Source organism: Erythrolamprus reginae, chromosome 3 (genome assembly GCF_031021105.1).
Source record: "Erythrolamprus reginae isolate rEryReg1 chromosome 3, rEryReg1.hap1, whole genome shotgun sequence".
In the NCBI taxonomy this organism is placed as follows: Eukaryota; Metazoa; Chordata; class Lepidosauria; order Squamata; family Dipsadidae; genus Erythrolamprus; species Erythrolamprus reginae.
In genome coordinates, this window is record NC_091952.1 from 251020148 (window position 1) to 251039679 (window position 19532).

General features: G+C 36.4%; 1 protein-coding gene across 1 annotated transcript; it reads left to right on the forward strand.

Moving 5' to 3' along the window:
- The first annotated feature begins 1264 nt into the window (after nt 1–1264).
- Nucleotides 1265–15043, forward strand: LOC139166008 (mas-related G-protein coupled receptor member H-like). Its single transcript, XM_070749268.1, has 2 exons — nt 1265–1398; nt 13369–15043. The coding sequence occupies exon 2, from the start codon at nt 13407–13409 to the stop codon at nt 14349–14351; it is 945 nt and encodes a 314-aa protein (XP_070605369.1). The 5' UTR covers nt 1265–1398; nt 13369–13406; the 3' UTR covers nt 14352–15043.
- The last annotated feature ends 4489 nt before the right edge of the window (nt 15044–19532 follow it).

Below are 19532 nucleotides of genomic sequence, written 5' to 3' on the forward strand. Positions count from 1 at the left end.
CTTGTTTGTTTGCTTTTCTTTTGAAGATCTTTCACTTCTCATTCAAGACGCTTCTTCTGTTCTAACAGATTAGTGGGGAATAGTAAGGAATTGAAGGATTTATATTCCTTGCAGACAGCTGGTAATCGGCATCGCTTTAACAAATTGTTGAAGCACTTGGAGATTTATCTTTGAGCTTATATTTATTTATATAACTTATTATGTTGAAACTTGTTATTTTCTTTTATATTTTACTTATTTATTTTGTCCAAAACACAATGACATTACAGGGGATATACACATAGTACATCAATATATGGAAGAATAGAGGAGAAGATGTAGGAATAGTATAGTAGAAGAAGAGATAGAGATATAGTGATAGAAGAAATCTATATAAATATATATAGATATATATATAGTGATAGAAGAAAAAGATAGAGAGTTATAGAAGAGACAATAGGACAGGCGATGGGAGGAGCGCTTACTGTTTGTTCTTATTCTGGTATTGGTGGTATCTGTCACCCTCATTTAAAGAATGGAATGGAATGGAATGGAATGGAATGGAATGGAATGGAATGGAATGGAATGGAATGGAATGGAATGGAATAGAATAGAATAGAATAGAATAGAATAGTTGGAAGGGACCTTGGAGGTCTTTTAGTCCAACCCCTTCCTTAGGCAGGAAAACCTACACAACTTCAAACAAATGGTTATCCAACATCATCTTAAAACCTTCCCGTGTCAGAGCATTTACAACTTCTGGAGGCATGTTGTTCCACTGATTAATTGTTCTGTCAGGAAATTTATCCTTTGCTTCTGTCCTTGTTTAGTTTCCACCCATTGCTTCTTATCCTACCCTCAGGTGCTTTGGAGAATAGGTTGACTCCCTCCCTCCCCTGAGATATTGGAACATTGCTATCACATCTTCCCTAGTCCTTCTTTTCATTAAACTAGACATATCCAGTTGCTTCAAACATTCTTCATATGTTTCAGCCTCCAGTCCCATAATCATCTTTGTTGCTCTTCTCTGCACTCTTTCTAGAGTCTCCACATTGACAATTTATCGACAATTAATTCCATTAGCACCATTTGACATCATAATTTTTATTGCTTTCAGAGCTTACTGAAAAAAAAATGAGTTCCTCATTTCCTGGCCGGAATTATTTCAAAAAAAGGATGTACTCATTTCCTAGCACTTGGGTCCCAACCTCCCAGCTGTGGGTGTATCTCTTGTGCCTCACCTCTCCCGAACATATATAAAGCAATTCTGTAATATTTCTTCAGCATTTCAATAATTAGGAAATGGTGATACTTGTTCCGAAGTCAGCCTTGAGTTTATGAAGAAAAACCTTGACATCTAGAAGTAACCTTTGCGTTAATCAAGGAGACCTTTTTCTACTAGTCTTCTTCAAAGAGAAGGTAAGACTTTCAAAGAAAATTTTCTTATTAGTTTATTTATTTATTAGATTTGTATGCCGCCCCTCTGCCGCCCCTCTCCGTAGACTCGTAAAGATGTAAAGTTGCTTTTTACATCTTCTGTCTGTAATACTTCATGAGTCTTCGGAGAGGCGCGGCATACAAATCTAATAAATTATTATTATTATTATTATTATTATTATTATTATTATTATTAGTAGTAGTAGTAGTAGTAGTAGTAGCAGTAGTATTAGTAGTATTAGTATTAGTATTTCCTCCGAAGAATTTGATGATACTTCCTTAACTTATTTATTTTATTTTTATTTATATATATATTTGTCAAACAATTATAGCATGGTAATTTGTATAAATAAAACATTATAAATGTAATGATAAAAAGTAATGAGAGAAGATGATAAAATAGTAGGACAGGGACGGTAGGCACAATGGTTAGACTTCCTTCTGACCAAAATGTGTCAAAATAACCCTAAATTCTTTTGTTCATATTGATTTATCTGCCTTTTTATTACCATTGTAATGATGACCACTATTGAAATCTAAATGCTACCTATTCATCCTGGTAATACTGGCATCTTTCCATTGAATAAAAGTGCTTAATGGAATAAATAATTAGATAAATCAATTATAAAGGTGCTCCCTTATTTCCTAATATAGACAAGAGAAATTTGGTGGTTTTTTTAAAAAAAGAAGAAAAGTTCATGATATGCCCGCTCTTTTTTTTAACACCTAAGGGTTTATGTCCCCCATTTCATATTCAGACTATGATTGTTTCAAACTTATGAAATCCATGCATCATCACCATCCATACAAAGAATTTTACAAGCTTTGAATGAGCAAAGCTTTCAAGTTGGGGTAGTGATTTCTGACAGTCTCAAAATGGGTGAACAGTGCAGTCAGGCAGTAGGAAAAGCAAGTAGGATGCTTGGCAGCATAGCTAGAGGTATAAGAAGCAGGAAGAGGGAGATTATGATCCCGCTTTATAGAGTGCTGGTGAGACCCCATTTGGAATACTGTGTTCAGTTCTGGAGACCTCACCTACAAAAAGATATTGACAAAATTGAACAGGTCCAAAGACGGGCTACAAGAATGGTGGAAGGTCTTAAGCATAAAACATATCAGGAAAGACTTCATGAACTCAATCTTATTTTATTGATGAGCTTTGTTGTTAGCCAAATTCTTAAATATTTCACTTTTTTAACCACTTGCAAATCTGTTATATCTTCCAATTATTTGTCCTGGGTCTAAGTGATTTTTTTTGTTAGAGCCTTCAACTAGGTTGGTATGTGTTTATATGGGATGAGAAACATATTTCTCATCACACGTATTTCAAGAGACATTTGCTTAGAAATAAATTATTACATCTTTTAACCAATGTAATAATTGGTTAAAAGATGTAATAATTTATTTCTAAGCAAATTGGTTAAAAGAAATAGCAAATGAAGAAATCGAAAAAAATCCAGAATTATATTTATTGGGTATTTTTAATAAAAAAATAGAAAAAGAGGTAAGATACCTAGGTATACATATACTAACAGCTGCCAGAATAGTATATGCGCAACAATGGAAAACAGATAAAATACCGGAAGAAAACATAATAATTAAAAAAATATTAGACTGTGCGGAGATGGACAGGCTGTCCAAAAGATTAGAGGGAAAAGAAGAATCAGATTACTATAAAACATGGGCAAAATTTTATGATTGGCTAAAAGAAATAAATAAATGAAAATTTATGCAAAGCAACACGTCAAATAAAAGAATTCAAAAATTAATATTATGTAAAAGAAGTGTAATTCTCTGATCAAATATTTAAAAAAAAGTGGGGAAACTTTCATTTCCCAAATGTTGTATATATATATATATATATGTTTTTATGTATGTTTTTTCTTTTGTCTTGTATGTCACATTTTTAAAATAAAATAAAAAAAAGGAAATAAATTATTACAAATTTGGTTGAACAATAAAAAACATCACTACTTAAAAAACCCCTATTAGCTTTCTACAATTGAAATAATAAAACATTCAAATCTGAAAATATTGGATAAAATTATACTATACAAAGACTTATTAGATGATATTGCTAAAAACTGGAAGTGCGCTAAGGATGTGTGTTAAGAGGCAAAAGTTCTATCTGAGAACATTCTGTATTCTGATTTATTAGATGTAAGAAAGAGGAGGTTTGATGTTGCAAAGCAGGTATGATGCAAGTTTAACATTTCCAGTTTGAAGTTGGATGAACTTGCAGTATGTGTATTGCTGACAATGCTAGTGTTAATTATGGAAACTACTTCAGTGTTTATCAAAAAGCCATTGAAAAGAAAAATATATATATTTCCCCAAAATTTGGTTGTTGCAAGAATACATTGCAGGATAATCTAATTTGGATGCAAAATATATCATTTTCAAGATGCAACACCCATGCCAGTATTTCTGCAGAGGGAAATGCAAATAGTTTGTTAAAATGCTATCCTTACTTTTTTTTCCCTTACTGTGCAATTGCCAATGTTCTAAAGCAGGGGTCCCCAACCACCGGGCCGCGGACCAGTACCGGGCCGCGGGGCATGTTGCACCGGTCCGTGGAGTCAGCAGCTGCCGGCCCTCATGCCGCCACCCGCTCCCTCCAGCGCTTCGCCTCCCGCCGGGCAAGAGGCCTCGGGAGGCAGGTTCTGCCGGCCACAGGACGATGGCGGGAAAGAGGGGCGGGGAGGACCAGCACCCCCATGCTTAATCCTGCCCCCAACCACACCCCTTTCCGCCCCCACCGGGCCATAGAAAAATTGTCTTGCTGAAACTGGTCCCTGGTGGAAAAAACGTTGGGGACCACTGTTCTAAAGCATTGGGAGAATTTGTTTGTTTGTTTGTTTGTTTGTTTGTTTGTTTGTTTGTTTGTTTGTTTGTTTGTTTGTTTGTTTGTTTGTTTGTTTGTTTGTTTGTTTGTTTGTTTGTTTGTTTGTTTATTTATTTATTTATTTATTTATTTATTTATTTATTTATTTATTTATTTATTTATTTATTTATTTATTTATTTATTTATTTATTTATTTATTTATTTATTTATTTATTTGATTTGTATGCCGCCCCTCTCCGGAGACTCGGGGCGGCTAACAGCGGCAATAAAATAGTGTACAATAGTAATTTGGTATTAGAAATGATTAAAAATCCATTAATATAAAAACCATACATACATACATACATACATACCATGCATAGAATTGTAAAGGCCTAGGGGGAAATAGGATCTCAATTCCCCCATGCCTGGCGGCAGAGGTGGGTTTTAAGTTGTTTGCGAAAGGCAAGGAGGGTGGGGGCAGTTCTAATCTCTGGGGGGGAGTTTGTTCCAGAGGGCCTGGGCCACCACAGAGAAGGCTCTTCCCCTGGGTCCCGCCAGGCGACATTGCTTAGTTGACGGGACCCGGAGAAGATCCACTCTGTGGGACCTATTTTCCCTCAGTACAGAACTTATAAATATAGGAACTCAGGAACTCTACAAAAAGAAAAAAAGATTTGGGAGTTCTCAAAGGGTTACCCAAGTCAAGCAACTAGCATTAGATGTAGAGAAACATGAAGATGACTTCATAATTTTCTGTTAGACTTTAAAAAAAAAAGTCTAAATGACACGTAAGATTTTGACAGCCAGGTGTTCAAGTTGATACCTTGCAATTACTGAGCCTTTAAATAATTTTGTAAGTGATACAAACTTCTAATATAAGAAAGACACATTTCACAACAGATTTAAACTTAATATTAACAGCTCCAAACTTGACTGTAAAATATATGACTTCAGTAACCAAGTTGTCGAAGCGTGGAACTCATTACTCCATAAACACTCCATAGTATCATCCCCAAACCCCCAACACTTTACCCTTAGATTATCCACGGTTGACCTCTCCAGATTCCTAAGAGGTCAGTAAGGGGCGAGTACAAATGCACTAGAGTGCCTTCTGTCCCCTGTCCTATTGCTCTCCTATATCTCCTATACCTTTCTTCTATTCCTATATCTCTTCTTCTATTCTTTCATTGATATGTTTTATTCCTATATCTTCTTTCTTAGATATATTTTACTATGAGTATATCCTCTATAACCTTCATTATGTATTTTACTATGTGTATACCCACTAAGACACTCATTGTGTATTGGACAAAATCAATCAATCCATCAATAAAATAAAAATGAAGAAATTTATTTATTTATTTATTTATTTATTTATTTGTTTGTTTGTTTGTTTGTTTGTTCGTTTGTATGCCGCCGCTCTCCGAAGACTCGGGGTGGCTAACAACAATAAAAAAGACAATGTGAACAAATCTAATATTAAAAATAATCTAAAAAACTCCAATTTAAAGAGCCAATCATACATACAAGCATACCATGTATAAATTCTATAAGCCTAGGGAAAAGGGAAAATTTCAATTCCCCCATGCCTGACAACAGAGGTGGGTTTTAAGGAGCTTGCAAAAGGCAAGGAGGGTGGCAGCAACTCTGATATCTGGGGGGAGCTGGTTCCAGAGGGCCGAGGCCGCCACAGAGAAGGCTCTTCTCCTGGGTCCCGCCAAACGACATTGTTTAGTTGACGGGACCCAGAGAAGGCCAACTCTGTGGGACCTAATCGGTCGCTGGGATTCGTGCGGCAGAAGGCAGTCCCGGAGATATTCTGGTCCGATGCCATGAAGGGCTTTATAGGTCATAACCAACACTTTGTGGCATTATGGTGAGGTTATTAGGTCTGCTCAGTTGCTAGAGTGGCCCAGTATCCATTAGACTGGAATAAAGGAGAAATTTCCTATGAGTGAGAAGAATCAATCAGTGAAGGGCTTGCCCTTCAAAAGTTGTGGGTGCTCCAACACTAGAGAGTTTTGAAGAAGATATTGGCCAAAAGTTTGTCTGAAATAGTATAGGGTTTCCAGCCTAAGCAGAGGGTTGACTACAAGACCACCAAGGTTCCATCCAAATCTGTTATTTTGACTTTAAGATCCACTGGCTTCTACACTGTTCCAAATAGGCATTGACTTTTTGTAAAAAGAGATCCTGGACTTTAAAAAAAAGCTACTACAAATTATTAGGAAAGGCCAGAAATATCAACTTGGATCCAGCAGATTTGGTGCAAAAAATATCTAACTTTCATCTTTAATGTTCTTGTTTTGTTATTGTTGTTTGTGCTAGTGCATTCAGTTGTAGAAAAAAGAAGAGTAAAAAATATTGAGCATTACTACTTTTTCCCCGCTGTCTTTCAACACAACTCCCTTTCACGGGGAATATAGATGGCCAATTTATCACTTGCCTGCTGTCATGCCTCTCTCTTGTGCCCAATTTCCTCCATTTCTTGCTCAACTTGTGAAATCTCTTTCTTAGTTTCCTGTACATAAAATCAGACAAAGCACAAAGAATAAAGAAGATGCTATGAAAGAAGCTGGTGAAGAGGAAAAAACAAGAACACACCAACCAATCATAACAGTTCTCCTTCTTTGTTTATCCCATTTCGAATTGATAGTTTGAAATTTTCATTTTGCAATGTTAATGAGAGACAGCAGATTGAGTTACTATTTCTAATACCAATTAGTCTTGGGGGATTTCTGCCTTTTTCCATGTTTGAGCAAAAGCTAATCTTGCTGCAGTAGTGATATGAATAATCAGATAAATATGGTGTTGGTTAAATTGTTGGCGTATAATCCCTAATAGGAAACTGTTCTGTCGGGCTCTCTGGTAGACTTCTCCCAAAAATTCACAGTTACAAATTTCAGACACACACAAGTTTGAAAATTCAAAACAATGTTCTTTATAATGAAAAGTAATTTAAACCAAGCCCTCTTTTGGTATAGCCAAGAGCACTTGTCTCCAAACAAACTGGTAATTTGTACAAGTCCCTTATCAGTTCTGTGATACTTAGCTTGCAGCTGTGAGGCAATTCACAGTCCTTCTTTCACAAAGTGAAACACACTTTGCTCTGGTTTAGTTTCAAAGTGGGAAAAAATCAGCACACAAAGGTCAAAGTCAGTAAAGCAGTCACGAAACACAGCAATCAGATAATCCTCCACAATGGCCAAACCCACAGGCTGCTATTTATAGCAGCCTCACTAATTACCACAGCCCCACCCAACCACAGGTGGTTTCATTTTCTTTGATAATAATCTCTCAGTTGTTGTTGCCTATGCATCGCTCTCCGCATGCGTGGCTGTATCATTAACTCTTGTTCTGAATCCAAGGAGGAGCTAGATAATTGATCTCCATCTGAGCTGTCTGCCACACTCTCCTCCTCCATGTCACTCGTGTCTTCTTAGTCAGAGGAGCCTTCATCAGCAGATTCCACCAGGGGGGGGACAAAACAGGCCTGCAGCATGTCTCCCCCACATCCACAGTCCTTGGGGCAGGAGCTGGGCCAGAGCTAACCACAACAGGAAACATTCTGGACTTTTTTCTATGGTCATCTCTAGAATTTCATCAATCCACAGCCCAATTATTTTCCAATAGATCTGAGCTTTTCCACACTGCCACCATGCATGGTAGTACGATCCGTACTCTTTTTGACACTTCCAGCAAAGAGGTGATAATAAAGAAAATTTATATAGTTTCGGAAGAATATAGATACTGATCCTGTACACGCCTTTATTTTAATATATAGGTTTCTTTTTTTTCTCTATTTTTTGTTTTTTTGTTTTTTTTGTGTTTTTTATTTTTCTTATTGGGTGTAACGTTTTGTGTATTCTATGTACCTTGTATTATATTTGTAAATAATTTTTTTCGAAAAAAAAAGAGAGAGAGAGACAGCAGGTACACAGGGAAAGTGAAGGGTCCAATCCTGAGATGATATTTCTTAAATTGGCCCTGATATTGAGCTATCCATACATAGTCCAATACATAGAAGCTACAATTCCAAACATCCTTTTATTTTTCTAGATTTTCTTGCATTTCTTAGGCACTTCGCTTCATTTAGGATCCTAATTAAAAAAACAAAAACAGACCAATGAATACCATTGCCATTGCTCTTAGTTTATAGATGAAATAAATGTTGATTAAGCCAAGATCTTAGAGTACATAAAGTGCCCCATTGCCAAGAGAAAGTGTTCTCCATATTTTTTTTTTGCTAAGTTACAAAAATCTAAGTACAGCAATGAGTCCTGCTCATGTTTAAAATTGCTGAAAACTTTCTCTCTAATGCACAGGAAACATATACTCAAATGATCCACTCAGAAATTGAGTGGAGATTTTTAAAAGAGGTCTATCTTATTTACCAATAGCTTTGCAATATTTATAGCTTACTGCACTACTCTACAAAACGAAAGTGCACTTTGTTTGTTTGTCTGCTTGTTTATTTATTTATTTATTTATTCATTCATTCATTTATTTATTTATTTATTTATTTGATTTGTATGCCGCCCCTCTCCGGAGACTCGGGGTGCCTAACAGCAATAATAAAATGGCACATAATAATAATCCAATACTAAAAACAGTTAAAAACACCTTATTATAAAACCAAACATACATACAAACATACCATGCATAAAATTGTAAAGGCCTAGGGGGAAAGAGTATCTCAATTTCTCCATGCCTGGCGGCTGAGGTGGGTTTTAAGAAGCTTACGAAAGGCAAGGAGGGTGGGGGCAATTCTAATCTCTGGGGGGGAGTTGGTTCCAGAGGGCCGGGGCCACCACAGAGAAGGCTCTTCCCCTGGGTCCTAGAAGGACACATATATGAAGATCAGAAAAAACTATCCTATTATGTGCAGCATTGTTTACTTCGGAGTAAACCTGAATAGAATTGAAGAATGGGAAACTCTTACTATTAGATTTACTCTGCGTTCTCTAAGCAACATTTAGAAGTCAAACACATTTACTAGCAATTTTGCTTATTATTTATTTATTTTTTATTTATTGATTCGATTTTTATGCCGCCCTTCTCCTTAGACACAGGGCGGCTTACAACATGTTAGCAATAGCACATTTTAACAGAGCCAGCCTATTGTCCCCACAATCCGGGTCCTCCTTTTACCCACCTCGGAAGGATGGAAGGCTGAGTCAACCTTGAGCTGGTGATTTTTTTTAAAAAAATAAATTTTTATTGATTTTTAAAAGTTTACATAAAACAAACATATAACAGTGCACAGTGCATGTGCCCATCACCTAACAACAACACACACCCCATCACCCCCACCACCCATACAGGAGGATTGAAGGAAGGCTGAGTCAACCTTGAGCTGGTGATGAGATTTGAACCGCTGACCTACAGATCTATAGTCAGCTTCAGTGGCCTGCAGTAAAGCACTCTACCTGCTTTGCCACCCCGGCTCTTCTTCTTTTTGCTATGATTGTGACAAGAAATGTCCATCATACCAGCACTCAGTTCAAAATCTCATTCATGATTGAGATCTTCCCGATATACATACAACCTTTATAAAGTTCCCAGTGTTCATATTGTTTCATCACCTTTATTTGTTAAATAAAACTTGAATCAAGTTGATTACTAAACCATTCTTCTTATTTAAGAAGCCCAACTGACATTGGATCATCTTGGATATCTATGCAACATCAAACTTGGTGGTAAATTGCAGGAAGATTAAAGACAAAGGATGGAAAGGCAGTATAGTTATGTCGTTGCTAAGATAACAAGTCAATATAGTCATGAAATCATCAAGGCATCAACTTTGACCTACAGAGGTCTTAAACTTACGCATAAGAACATATTTGGTTAGTTTTCTTGTTTCTAAGCAAATCAGTTAAATTTCCCCATTCTTAGCTAATCTGGAGATGATAACATTGTTCTTCCTATTGTGTAATCATACAAATTCTGACTTATTTCAAAGATTGCATCCAACAAAGCTTAGTTTGCGGACAATTGCACATAAAATTCTTTATTTGATGGGAAGTAGAGGGCAACTAATGCTTGTTCGGGAAAATTGCTTATGAAAATAAAGATGGATATTTCTATACTTAAATAGCCATAGATGTATAAGCCATACAAACTCAGAGATGGTTTGAGCAGATTTATGCCTGAAAGTGACGAAACTCATACAAATCTCCCACAGCTTCTTGCTCAAGATTCATTTAGCTCAAGGTTTATTTACTTTTACAGATCCATTTGTTTATTTGGTTTGCATTCATTTCCCCACCATTTGCATTTATTTAAATGGCAGCACGCATTTGTCAGAGACAAGGTAGAAGACTGTCTGTGTGTATGCTTTTCTTTGCTTGCTTTGTCTTAGTATATTTGGTTTGTTTGTTTATTTTTAATCTGGGGTTTGAGTTTCTGTAGCTAGTGGATCTGTGCATATTCATTTGATGGCTCAGTTCCCATACAAATATACAATATATGGCAGTCAACCATAATACTAACCACAGGCTACAAGACATACTTTTAACTGAAAAGAGAATATCTTCATTTATTGGTGAGTGAAAACACTTATGGACTTTTTGTTTAAAAACTTAAAAAAACAAACTTACGTTTTATAGTTTTGTTGATTAGATAGGATAAATTGTAGAAAGAAGAAAGTTGGGTAATGACTTTAGAGACAGAGAAAGGTCAATTTATAATTGTATTTATAACCACAGAAAAGAAGATTACTAGTCATCTGTCATATTGTTCTTTCTTTTCTTTCTGTCTGCTAGTATTTTTCTGTGAACAATTGGGGTTTTTTCTTTCCTTTTTTCTTTTTCTCTTTTCTTTTTTAAACTCTATTTTAAATTGGAATAGAATAGAATAGAATAGAATAGGTAGTATTAGCCTTAATCCTGTGTTTACAAATTTCAATAAACATATTTGATATACTTTCAACAGCAATATTCTTATTGTTCAAAAATGGTAAGATCCTCTTAGTTGCAATGCTGGTAGATCTCTTTCAGCAAATTTTTCACTTTTCACACACACACACACACACACACACACACACACACATTTATGTGCATGGGTAGATGTGAATTTATGCATTGAAATCAACCATGAGTCTGACTGCCCCTGCAGGGTTTTTTTGCCAACAGCTTTGGAGATCGTGTTCATGTGTGTATTTGTGTGTGCATTTATATGTGTATCTGTGTGTATGAATATCATGTGTATGATATTATGCCTCTTGTTTATCTGTGTCTCCGCTGCATATTAAATTAGATCCAAAGTTTCAGGTTTGTCCTGTGACAAACGACTTTTTTTTCCCATGAAAAAACTCATTTTAATTATCGGCCAAGCTGATTTGATCTTAGTGTTTGAGCACAGAAATCTTACTGCATTTTTCCCAAGGTTTTTTTTTTTTTAATTTCATGATCAAAACTCTTTTTTTGGCAGTTCTTTTTCCAAAGGAAAAGATAATTTTGGAGAGGTTTTCCTGAATGGGATTATAATATTCTGGCACTTAACTAGAGGAAATAATGCATACATTTTCTCTGTCCAGATTGTTACTGAAGAATCTTTGAAAATATTGAAACCATAGATTTATGATAAAATTTAGTAATATTTATAGCCCACCTCAGTCCTAGCACAGTCTGAGTGAGTTAGGAGATTGTAAACCCTAAGAACAAAACAGAGTTCATTAAAATTGTCAATAAACAGTCAAAAGAATGATAGGCGCACACAATAAATTCATGTAAAGACAAAGATTTTGGTGATTTTTTTAAATACCATCATCCTCACTTCTAGAAGGAGAGGATTTTTTACGGAATAGAAGCCACAAGCAAGAAAGCCTGTAGCTTGGTCCACACATCATGTGTTGGGGCAATTTGCACACAGACTTTTTGAAGACTATACCTGGCCAAAAAAATGTTATAAACCAAAAAATGCAAACAAGGGCATATTTTAGAACAAGATTTAAATCGTAACAGAAAGAATATACTCAAATGTAAATGTACTCAAATGTTTCCAAATGTAAAATAATGCACTTGGGGAAAAGGAATCCTCAATCTGAGTGTCGTATTGGCAGTTCTGTGTTAGCAAAAACTTCAGAAGAGAAGGATTTAGGGGTAGTGATTTCAGACAGTCTCAAAATGGGTGAATAATGCAGTCAGGCTGTAGGGAAAGCAAGTAGGATGCTTGGCTGCATAGCTAGAGGTATAACAAGCAGGAAGAGGGAGATTATGATCCCGCTATATAGAGTGCTGGTGAGACCACATTTGGAATACTGTGTTCAGTTCTGGAGACCTCACCTACAAAAAGATATTGACAAAACTGAACGGGTCCAAAGACGGGCTACAAGAATGGTGGAAGGTCTTAAGCATAAAACGTATCAGGAAAGACTTAATGAACTCAATCTGTATAGTCTGGAGGACAGAAGGAAAAGGGGGGACATGATCGAAACATTTAAATATGTTAAAGGGTTAAATAAGGTTAAGAAGGGAAGTGTTTTAATAGGAAAGTGAACACAAGAACAAGGGGACACAATCTGAAGTTAGTTGGGGGAAAGATCAAAAGCAACATGAGAAAATATCATTTTACTGAAATAGAAGTAGATCCTTGGAACAAACTTCCAGCACACGTGGTTGGTAAATCCACAGTAACTGAATTTAAACATGCCTGGGATAAACATATATCCATTGTAAGATAAAATACAGGAAATAGTATAAGGGCAGACTAGATGGACCATGAGGTCTTTTTCTGCCGTCAGTCTTCTATGTTTCTGTGTTTCTATGAATACATCAGATGAGATCATAGATACTAAGTTCTGCTAGCCAATATTGGTGAATCAAGGTTTTCACATAACCCATTTTATTCAGACAAACAATGTCAAATTACTTCGCTTAGTTCAAACTATAAAAACTAATGAGGGCAAGACTGATCAGTTTGGCAGTTTGCAGCAAGTATAACGAAAACCCAATTTGACTCCAAGTGTGCTCAATATTATTAAAAGAGATTATCTTGCAAACCAACATGATTTTTGCTCACATCTCAGCAATTAGACTTATATGCAATATTCTTCCATATTCTGACATGCAACCAGTATGCATTTTTAGGAATTAAGGCCAACTGCTTCTCTTTTGTCCCAACAGGAATATCTGGAGCCGTAGAAGGAAAAGACCAGAGCATAATGGATATGGCATCACCCACTCCTTTCACGGTCTTAACACAAATGAATGTAACATCCACGGGCAAAAACAGAACCTGTTATGATTCTGGCATCAACGAAGAAGTGCTTATTTTTGCAATCTTCACTATGCTATTTTGTGTGCTGGGAATGCTGGGCAACGGCCTTGTGATCTGGTTGCTGGGTTCCTCCGTGAAGAGAAACACGTTTGCCATTTATATTATCAACCTCTCTGTTGCAGACTTTGGGTTTCTCACCTTTGAGCTGATTATCGAAATCCACTGGCTTTTTACCCGTTTGTATTGCGATTTTCCCTATGAACTCTTCCAAACGGGCCTGCTTTTCATGTACAGCACGGGGCAATTTCTCCTGACCGTCATCAGCATGGACAGGTGTGTTTCCGTCCTTTTCCCAATTTGGTATCGATGCCACCGGCCAGTGCACATGTTCACTACAGTGTGCGCTGTCATCTGGACCACTTCTTTCATCCTCTCTGCAATTCATTTCACAATTATAGCAGTTGATGGATTTGGAAACAGTTATACTCTGATGTACCAATTCATCGTTAACGCTGTGCTTTGCCTCCCACTGATGACCATCTCCAGTGTCACCTTATTTATCAAAATCTGCTTCATATCCAAAAGCCAAAGGAGGAGGCAACTTCTAACAGCTATTCTGCTCACACTATTCTTCTTTTTAGTCTTGGCTTTCCCACTAAATGCCTTTTATTTTATCCTGTATGTTTTCAAATTTATACATCCCAATCTTGTACATTATGGCTACTTGTGTACCTGCATCAACAGCGGCATTAACCCCGTGATCTATTACCTGGTGGGGAGACAGAGGGGGAGAGCCCGGAAAGGAATCAAAGAGTTGTTTCAGAAAGTTTTCAAGGAGGAAGAACTCTCTACTGATGAACTGGAAACTTCGGAAGGTTCCAAGATCTGAATGCTTTAGTTTCACTCTTGTCAATCAAAAGATGCATTTTTTTTTTCTTTTCAAGCAAGCCCATATTGTTGTTTTTTTATTATTATTTAAAAGAAACTGGTCTTTATGCGGATTAAGTTCTGCATGCATCCCAAATTTGTGCAGAAAACAAAACATTTCTCAAATTAAGGACTAATCTATTTACCAAGTATTATTTACTTGCTCTAAGTCTAACTGAAGACTAATTGACTTTCCCAACTTGAGTGACCTCAACTTCTGTGTGTTTGAACTTCAATGACTAGCTAGTAGGATCATTGCTGAGAATTTTCAAAGTGGACATTCACACCTTTAGAAAGGGTCCATCTATGGCGGTTATGTCCAGAAACAAGAAAATATTGGAAAAAAATAAATAATTGGTTGTGTCAAATAACAAATACAAAAATAGAATATACGCCAGAGTTTTTTCTACTGGGTATTATGAGAGGTACCTTTTCTAAAAATGTAAAATATTTAAGCTTGCATATTACAACAGCTGCAAGGATGGTATTTGCACAGAACTGGAAAAATCCGCAAATACCGGAAGACAATGAGATCATCAAGAAAATATACGACTGTGCAGAGATGGACAGATTGACAATGGAACTTAATAATCGAAAAGAATTGGACTATTGTGAAACCTGGACAAAATGGTACCAATGGACAAAAAAAAGAAACTCAAAAGAAACATCGAAATAAAATATCAAGAAATCTAAAAGTAATTAGAAGACAATGTCGATAGGAATGTATATATGATGTAGATTCATCTGTAAATATGATTGTGCACTTTTTTTAAAAAATGGAAAAATTTAATAAATATATATTGAAAAAAAAAAGTTTCTATCAGAAGGTTCCGAAATCTGTATTCTGAATAATTTATGCATGAATCCCCAATTTGTGCAGACCATTCTCTTTGTGTAATATCAAAACATTTTTCAAACAACCTATTTACCTAATATCTACCACCTGAAGATTAACGAGCTTGCTTTAGTTCAGCCTTTCTTGACTTGAGTGGCCTACAATTCTGTGTGGCTGAACTCTAGTGTCTAGCCAGTAGAATGAGTGTTCAGAATTTTCAAAGTGGACATTCACACCTTTGGAAAGTATCCATCATAGAAAGGTGAAGCCAAAGAGGCACACATGAGACTTTTAAAATGTCCCAAGTTCTACCAGGTACAGGACCAATGATGAAGGATAATGGAACTGTAGCTTTACACTACTTGGAGAATCCTAAATCTGCATATGAGATTAGGATTCATCAAATCAATTGTAATAAAAGTTTGACAACTGTTACAACAAGAAAATCATGTTTAAATGAAAACATTTTTGTCTGATTCCAAAAGAAAGGAATCAGAGAAAGACTGAAACAATTTTAAGTAGTAACATCTACAAACTGATCTCTCTTCCTACACCTCCATGGTAACTTGGTGGCTTGGTGGGTGTGGCAGAGGAAGGATACTGCAAAATCTCCATTCCCACCCCATTCGAGGGCCAGCCAGAGGTGGTATTTGCCCGTTCTCCAAACTACTCAAAATTTCAGCTACAGTGGTACCTCATCTTACAAACGCCTCTTCTAACAAACTTTTCAAGATACGAACCTGGTGTTTAAGATTTTTTTGCCCCTTCTTCCAAACTATTTTCACCTTACGAACCCAAGCCGCTGCTGCTGGGATGAAGGGGTTTCTTTTCCCCCACCCCCGTTTTTTAAGAAAGAAAAGGGAGGGGTGGCTTGGAGGGGGAAAAGACTGCATTTAAATAACTAGGAGAACAGCGTGCTTGCAAAGGCACTGAAAGGGTGTCTTTTGAAGAAAGAAAAGGGAGGGGCGCCCCCCTTGCCTTTCTTCCTTCCCACTCACCCTTTAGCCTAGCCTTACTTCTTCCACCCGCCCCCTTTAGCTGCTCCTCCCTGCCCTCTGTTCGCCTCCCTTCTAAAGTTTGGGATTTTCCTGAAGGATTTGCACGCATTATTTGCTTTTACATTGATTCCTATGGGAAACATTGTTTCATCTTACAAACCTTTCACCTTACGAACCTCCTCCTGGAACCAATTAAGTTCGTATCATGAGGTACCACTGTATATCTACGAAAAGCTACAAAAACAAATACATGTATATGTGTACGTACATATCCTGTTTCACCCAAAACAAGACATCCTCTGATAATAAGTCCAATTGAGATTTTGAGTGCATTTCAATAAGGTCAAGTGCTTATTTAAGGATTCAAAAAAAATATAAGTTGGGGTCTTATTTTGGGGAAAACTTGGTGTGTGTGTGTGTGTGTGTGTGTGTACCCACACACATATTAAAACAATGCTGTATGTGTTTTATAGATGGTAAAAAAAATAACATTATTTACTCCTAAAGAACTAGCAACAAAACAAGGCATTGCTCTGAACTTTTTCCCTCTTTTTTGCTTTCTTGTGAAAGTGCAAGTGACTTATTTTAGACTATTTGAGTCACTTGCTGTGACTCAATGCAGAGAAGAGGAATCTTGCTATGTTAGAATCATGTGAGGCTATCTATAAATGCAGTTTTAAAGATTTCAATTGATGCAGGAAAGGTGGAAATAGCTAGATGGCATTCTTATTTTATTATATTTATTGTACCATAATGTCAATGGCTACCTATTTAACTTGAGACAGAAGTTGTAGGTATCAAATTCCTAAATGTTTCTAGGTTATCATATACAATATAAAAAAGATTCTGCTCCCATATCAACAGAAGGCAATTTGCCTGCCTTGAGAAACAAAGGAAACATTTCAGGTTTTCTGGTTAATTGTTCTAAATTCATTTAAATTACACAGGCATCACAATTACAGAAATAAAGAGATGTTTAATCCTGGATTTAGCAAAGTTATTTTAGCCTCAGGTAAATTGCATATAAATCCCATTAATAAATAAAATAAATAATAAATAAATTGCACCAAGGGGATTTTTTTCCCCTTCCAGTAAAAGCTGATGGTATTTTATCTTTTCTATGGTTAAATAAAAGTTTATATCTTCAGATTTGGAACTTTCTGTTAACACGGCTCTACAATAAAGTAGATTTAGCTTGTGTAGTCATGTTTTCTGTCTGGTTTACTCAGGACAGAGGATATAGAACATCTGACAGATAGTTGAACACACAACAACTGAATGCTAGATGAACGGAAGACAAGCCATGCCTGAACAGGAGGTTATCTCTTTGTTTATTTATCCTATCAGGCAAAGGAGAGGGGTCTACGGAGAGGGGCGGCATACAAATCTAATAAATAAATAAATAAAGGAGCAACAAGTTGCTTCTGCAGACCACAGTGCTAGCAGGTGGCTTGTTTTTCTGTCACTGCACCCAGAATGTGTCAGAGTATGAATATTCATAGACTGGAATAGATCAGCCAATGGGGACTGTTTGGAAACTGAAACAGTATTTGTTTGTAGGGGGCCATAAGAAACAGATTGGAGCTTGGGCTTGACTTAGTTTCACTGAAATGGGCATGTATTTGTGTATACACAGAGAGAGAGAGATGTTTTCCCAAATCAACCTGGTATACCCAAATATGGGAGGAGCTTAATGCTTCCTTTTGCCTCTCGGCCCAATCCAGGGCCATTTTTAAGGCAGTTAATTAATTTTTTCACAGCCGACAAACTATATTTTGTATGTGTAACATATTTTTGCTGAATTTGAAAATGAAGGGAGACTATTAGTCTCCCTTCATTTTAAAATTCAGCAAAAATATGTTACGTATACATATGTGTGTGTGTGTGTGTGTGTGTATTTGTATACTATCAATTTTTTTAGTTTTTACTGATCTCGAATCTTTTTACTAGTCTCCCTTCCTTTTCATTATCAGCAAAAATATGATTCATACACACATAGAGAGGGACAGACAGACAGACACACACATAGTGCTTCTGTGATTCTATAGTTTCTGTATTATATTAACCTCTGTATTATATCTTGCTTCTGTGAATATTAATTTTGTGCTTCTGAGTTCTGTATGGTATTGTATATAAAGACATTTTCTTATATATAACGGAATCCTGCTGAAGTTCATTTATTTGTGTGCTGGTCAGATGCTCTGCAACCTCTAAAAGAATAGATAGCTAAAAACAGAAGGAGAACCAAGAGAGGCTTTTGTTTCCCCACCATCTGCAAAAATGGATCTCATGATGGCTGGTATATAATGGTGACATTGCACTGGGAGCAGTTGCAAGAGCTGCAGAGGGAATGGCTGATAAGAAGTGTTCCAAAATACTTCGAATATCTGAGGCAGGCACAGTGCTGATAACAACACGAAAACTTGAGCTGATTCCTTTCAAGGTGGACTTCACTCTCTTCCCAATAGGTGGCTCCCAAGAATGGTGAGGTATTTCTTTCTTTCTTTCTTTCTTTCTTTCTTTCTTTCTTTCTTCCTCTTTCTTTCTTTCTTTCTTTCTTCCTCTTTCTTTCTTTCTTTCTTTTAAATTATTTATATGCTGCCCCTCTCCAAGGATTCAGGGTGGCTTACAACATATAAAGAGAACAATAAAATACACTGTCTAAAGCCAATTAATTAAACTAAGTGACTAAGTAACACCTACAAAAAGATATTGACAAAATTGAACGGGTCCAAAGATGGGCTACAAGAAGGGTAGAAGGTCTTAAGCATAAAACGTATCAGGAAAGACTTCATGAGCTCAATCTGTATAGTCTGGAGGACAGAAGGAAAAGGGGGGACATGATCGAAACATTTAAATATGTTAAAGGGTTAAATAAGGTTCAGGAGGGAAGTGTTTTTAATAGGAAAGTGAACACAAGAACAAGGGGACACAATCTGAAGTTAGTTGGGGAAAAGATCAAAAGCAACATGAGAAAATATTATTTCACTGAAAGAGTAGTAGATCCTTGGAACAAACTTCCAGCAGACGTGGTTGGTAAATCCACAGTAACTGAATTTAAACATGCCTGGGATAAACATATATCCATTGTAAGATAAAATACAGGAAATAGTATAAGGGCAGACTAGATGGACCATGAGGTCTTTTTCTGCCGTCAGTCTTCTATGTTTCTATGTTTCTAATTTAAAATCCCCAGTAACATTAAAAATCTATCATACCCATTCAAAGAGCAATCATACAAAACATTTGTCAACCAGGGGGCCAAGATCTAATCGCCCCAAACCTAAATAAGTCTTAAGACTCTTACAGA

Excerpts from the sequence above, each read along its gene's own strand:
- LOC139166008 (XM_070749268.1), top strand. The coding sequence starts at position 13,407 with ATGGATATGGCATCACCCACTCCTTTCACGGTCTTAACACAAATGAAT.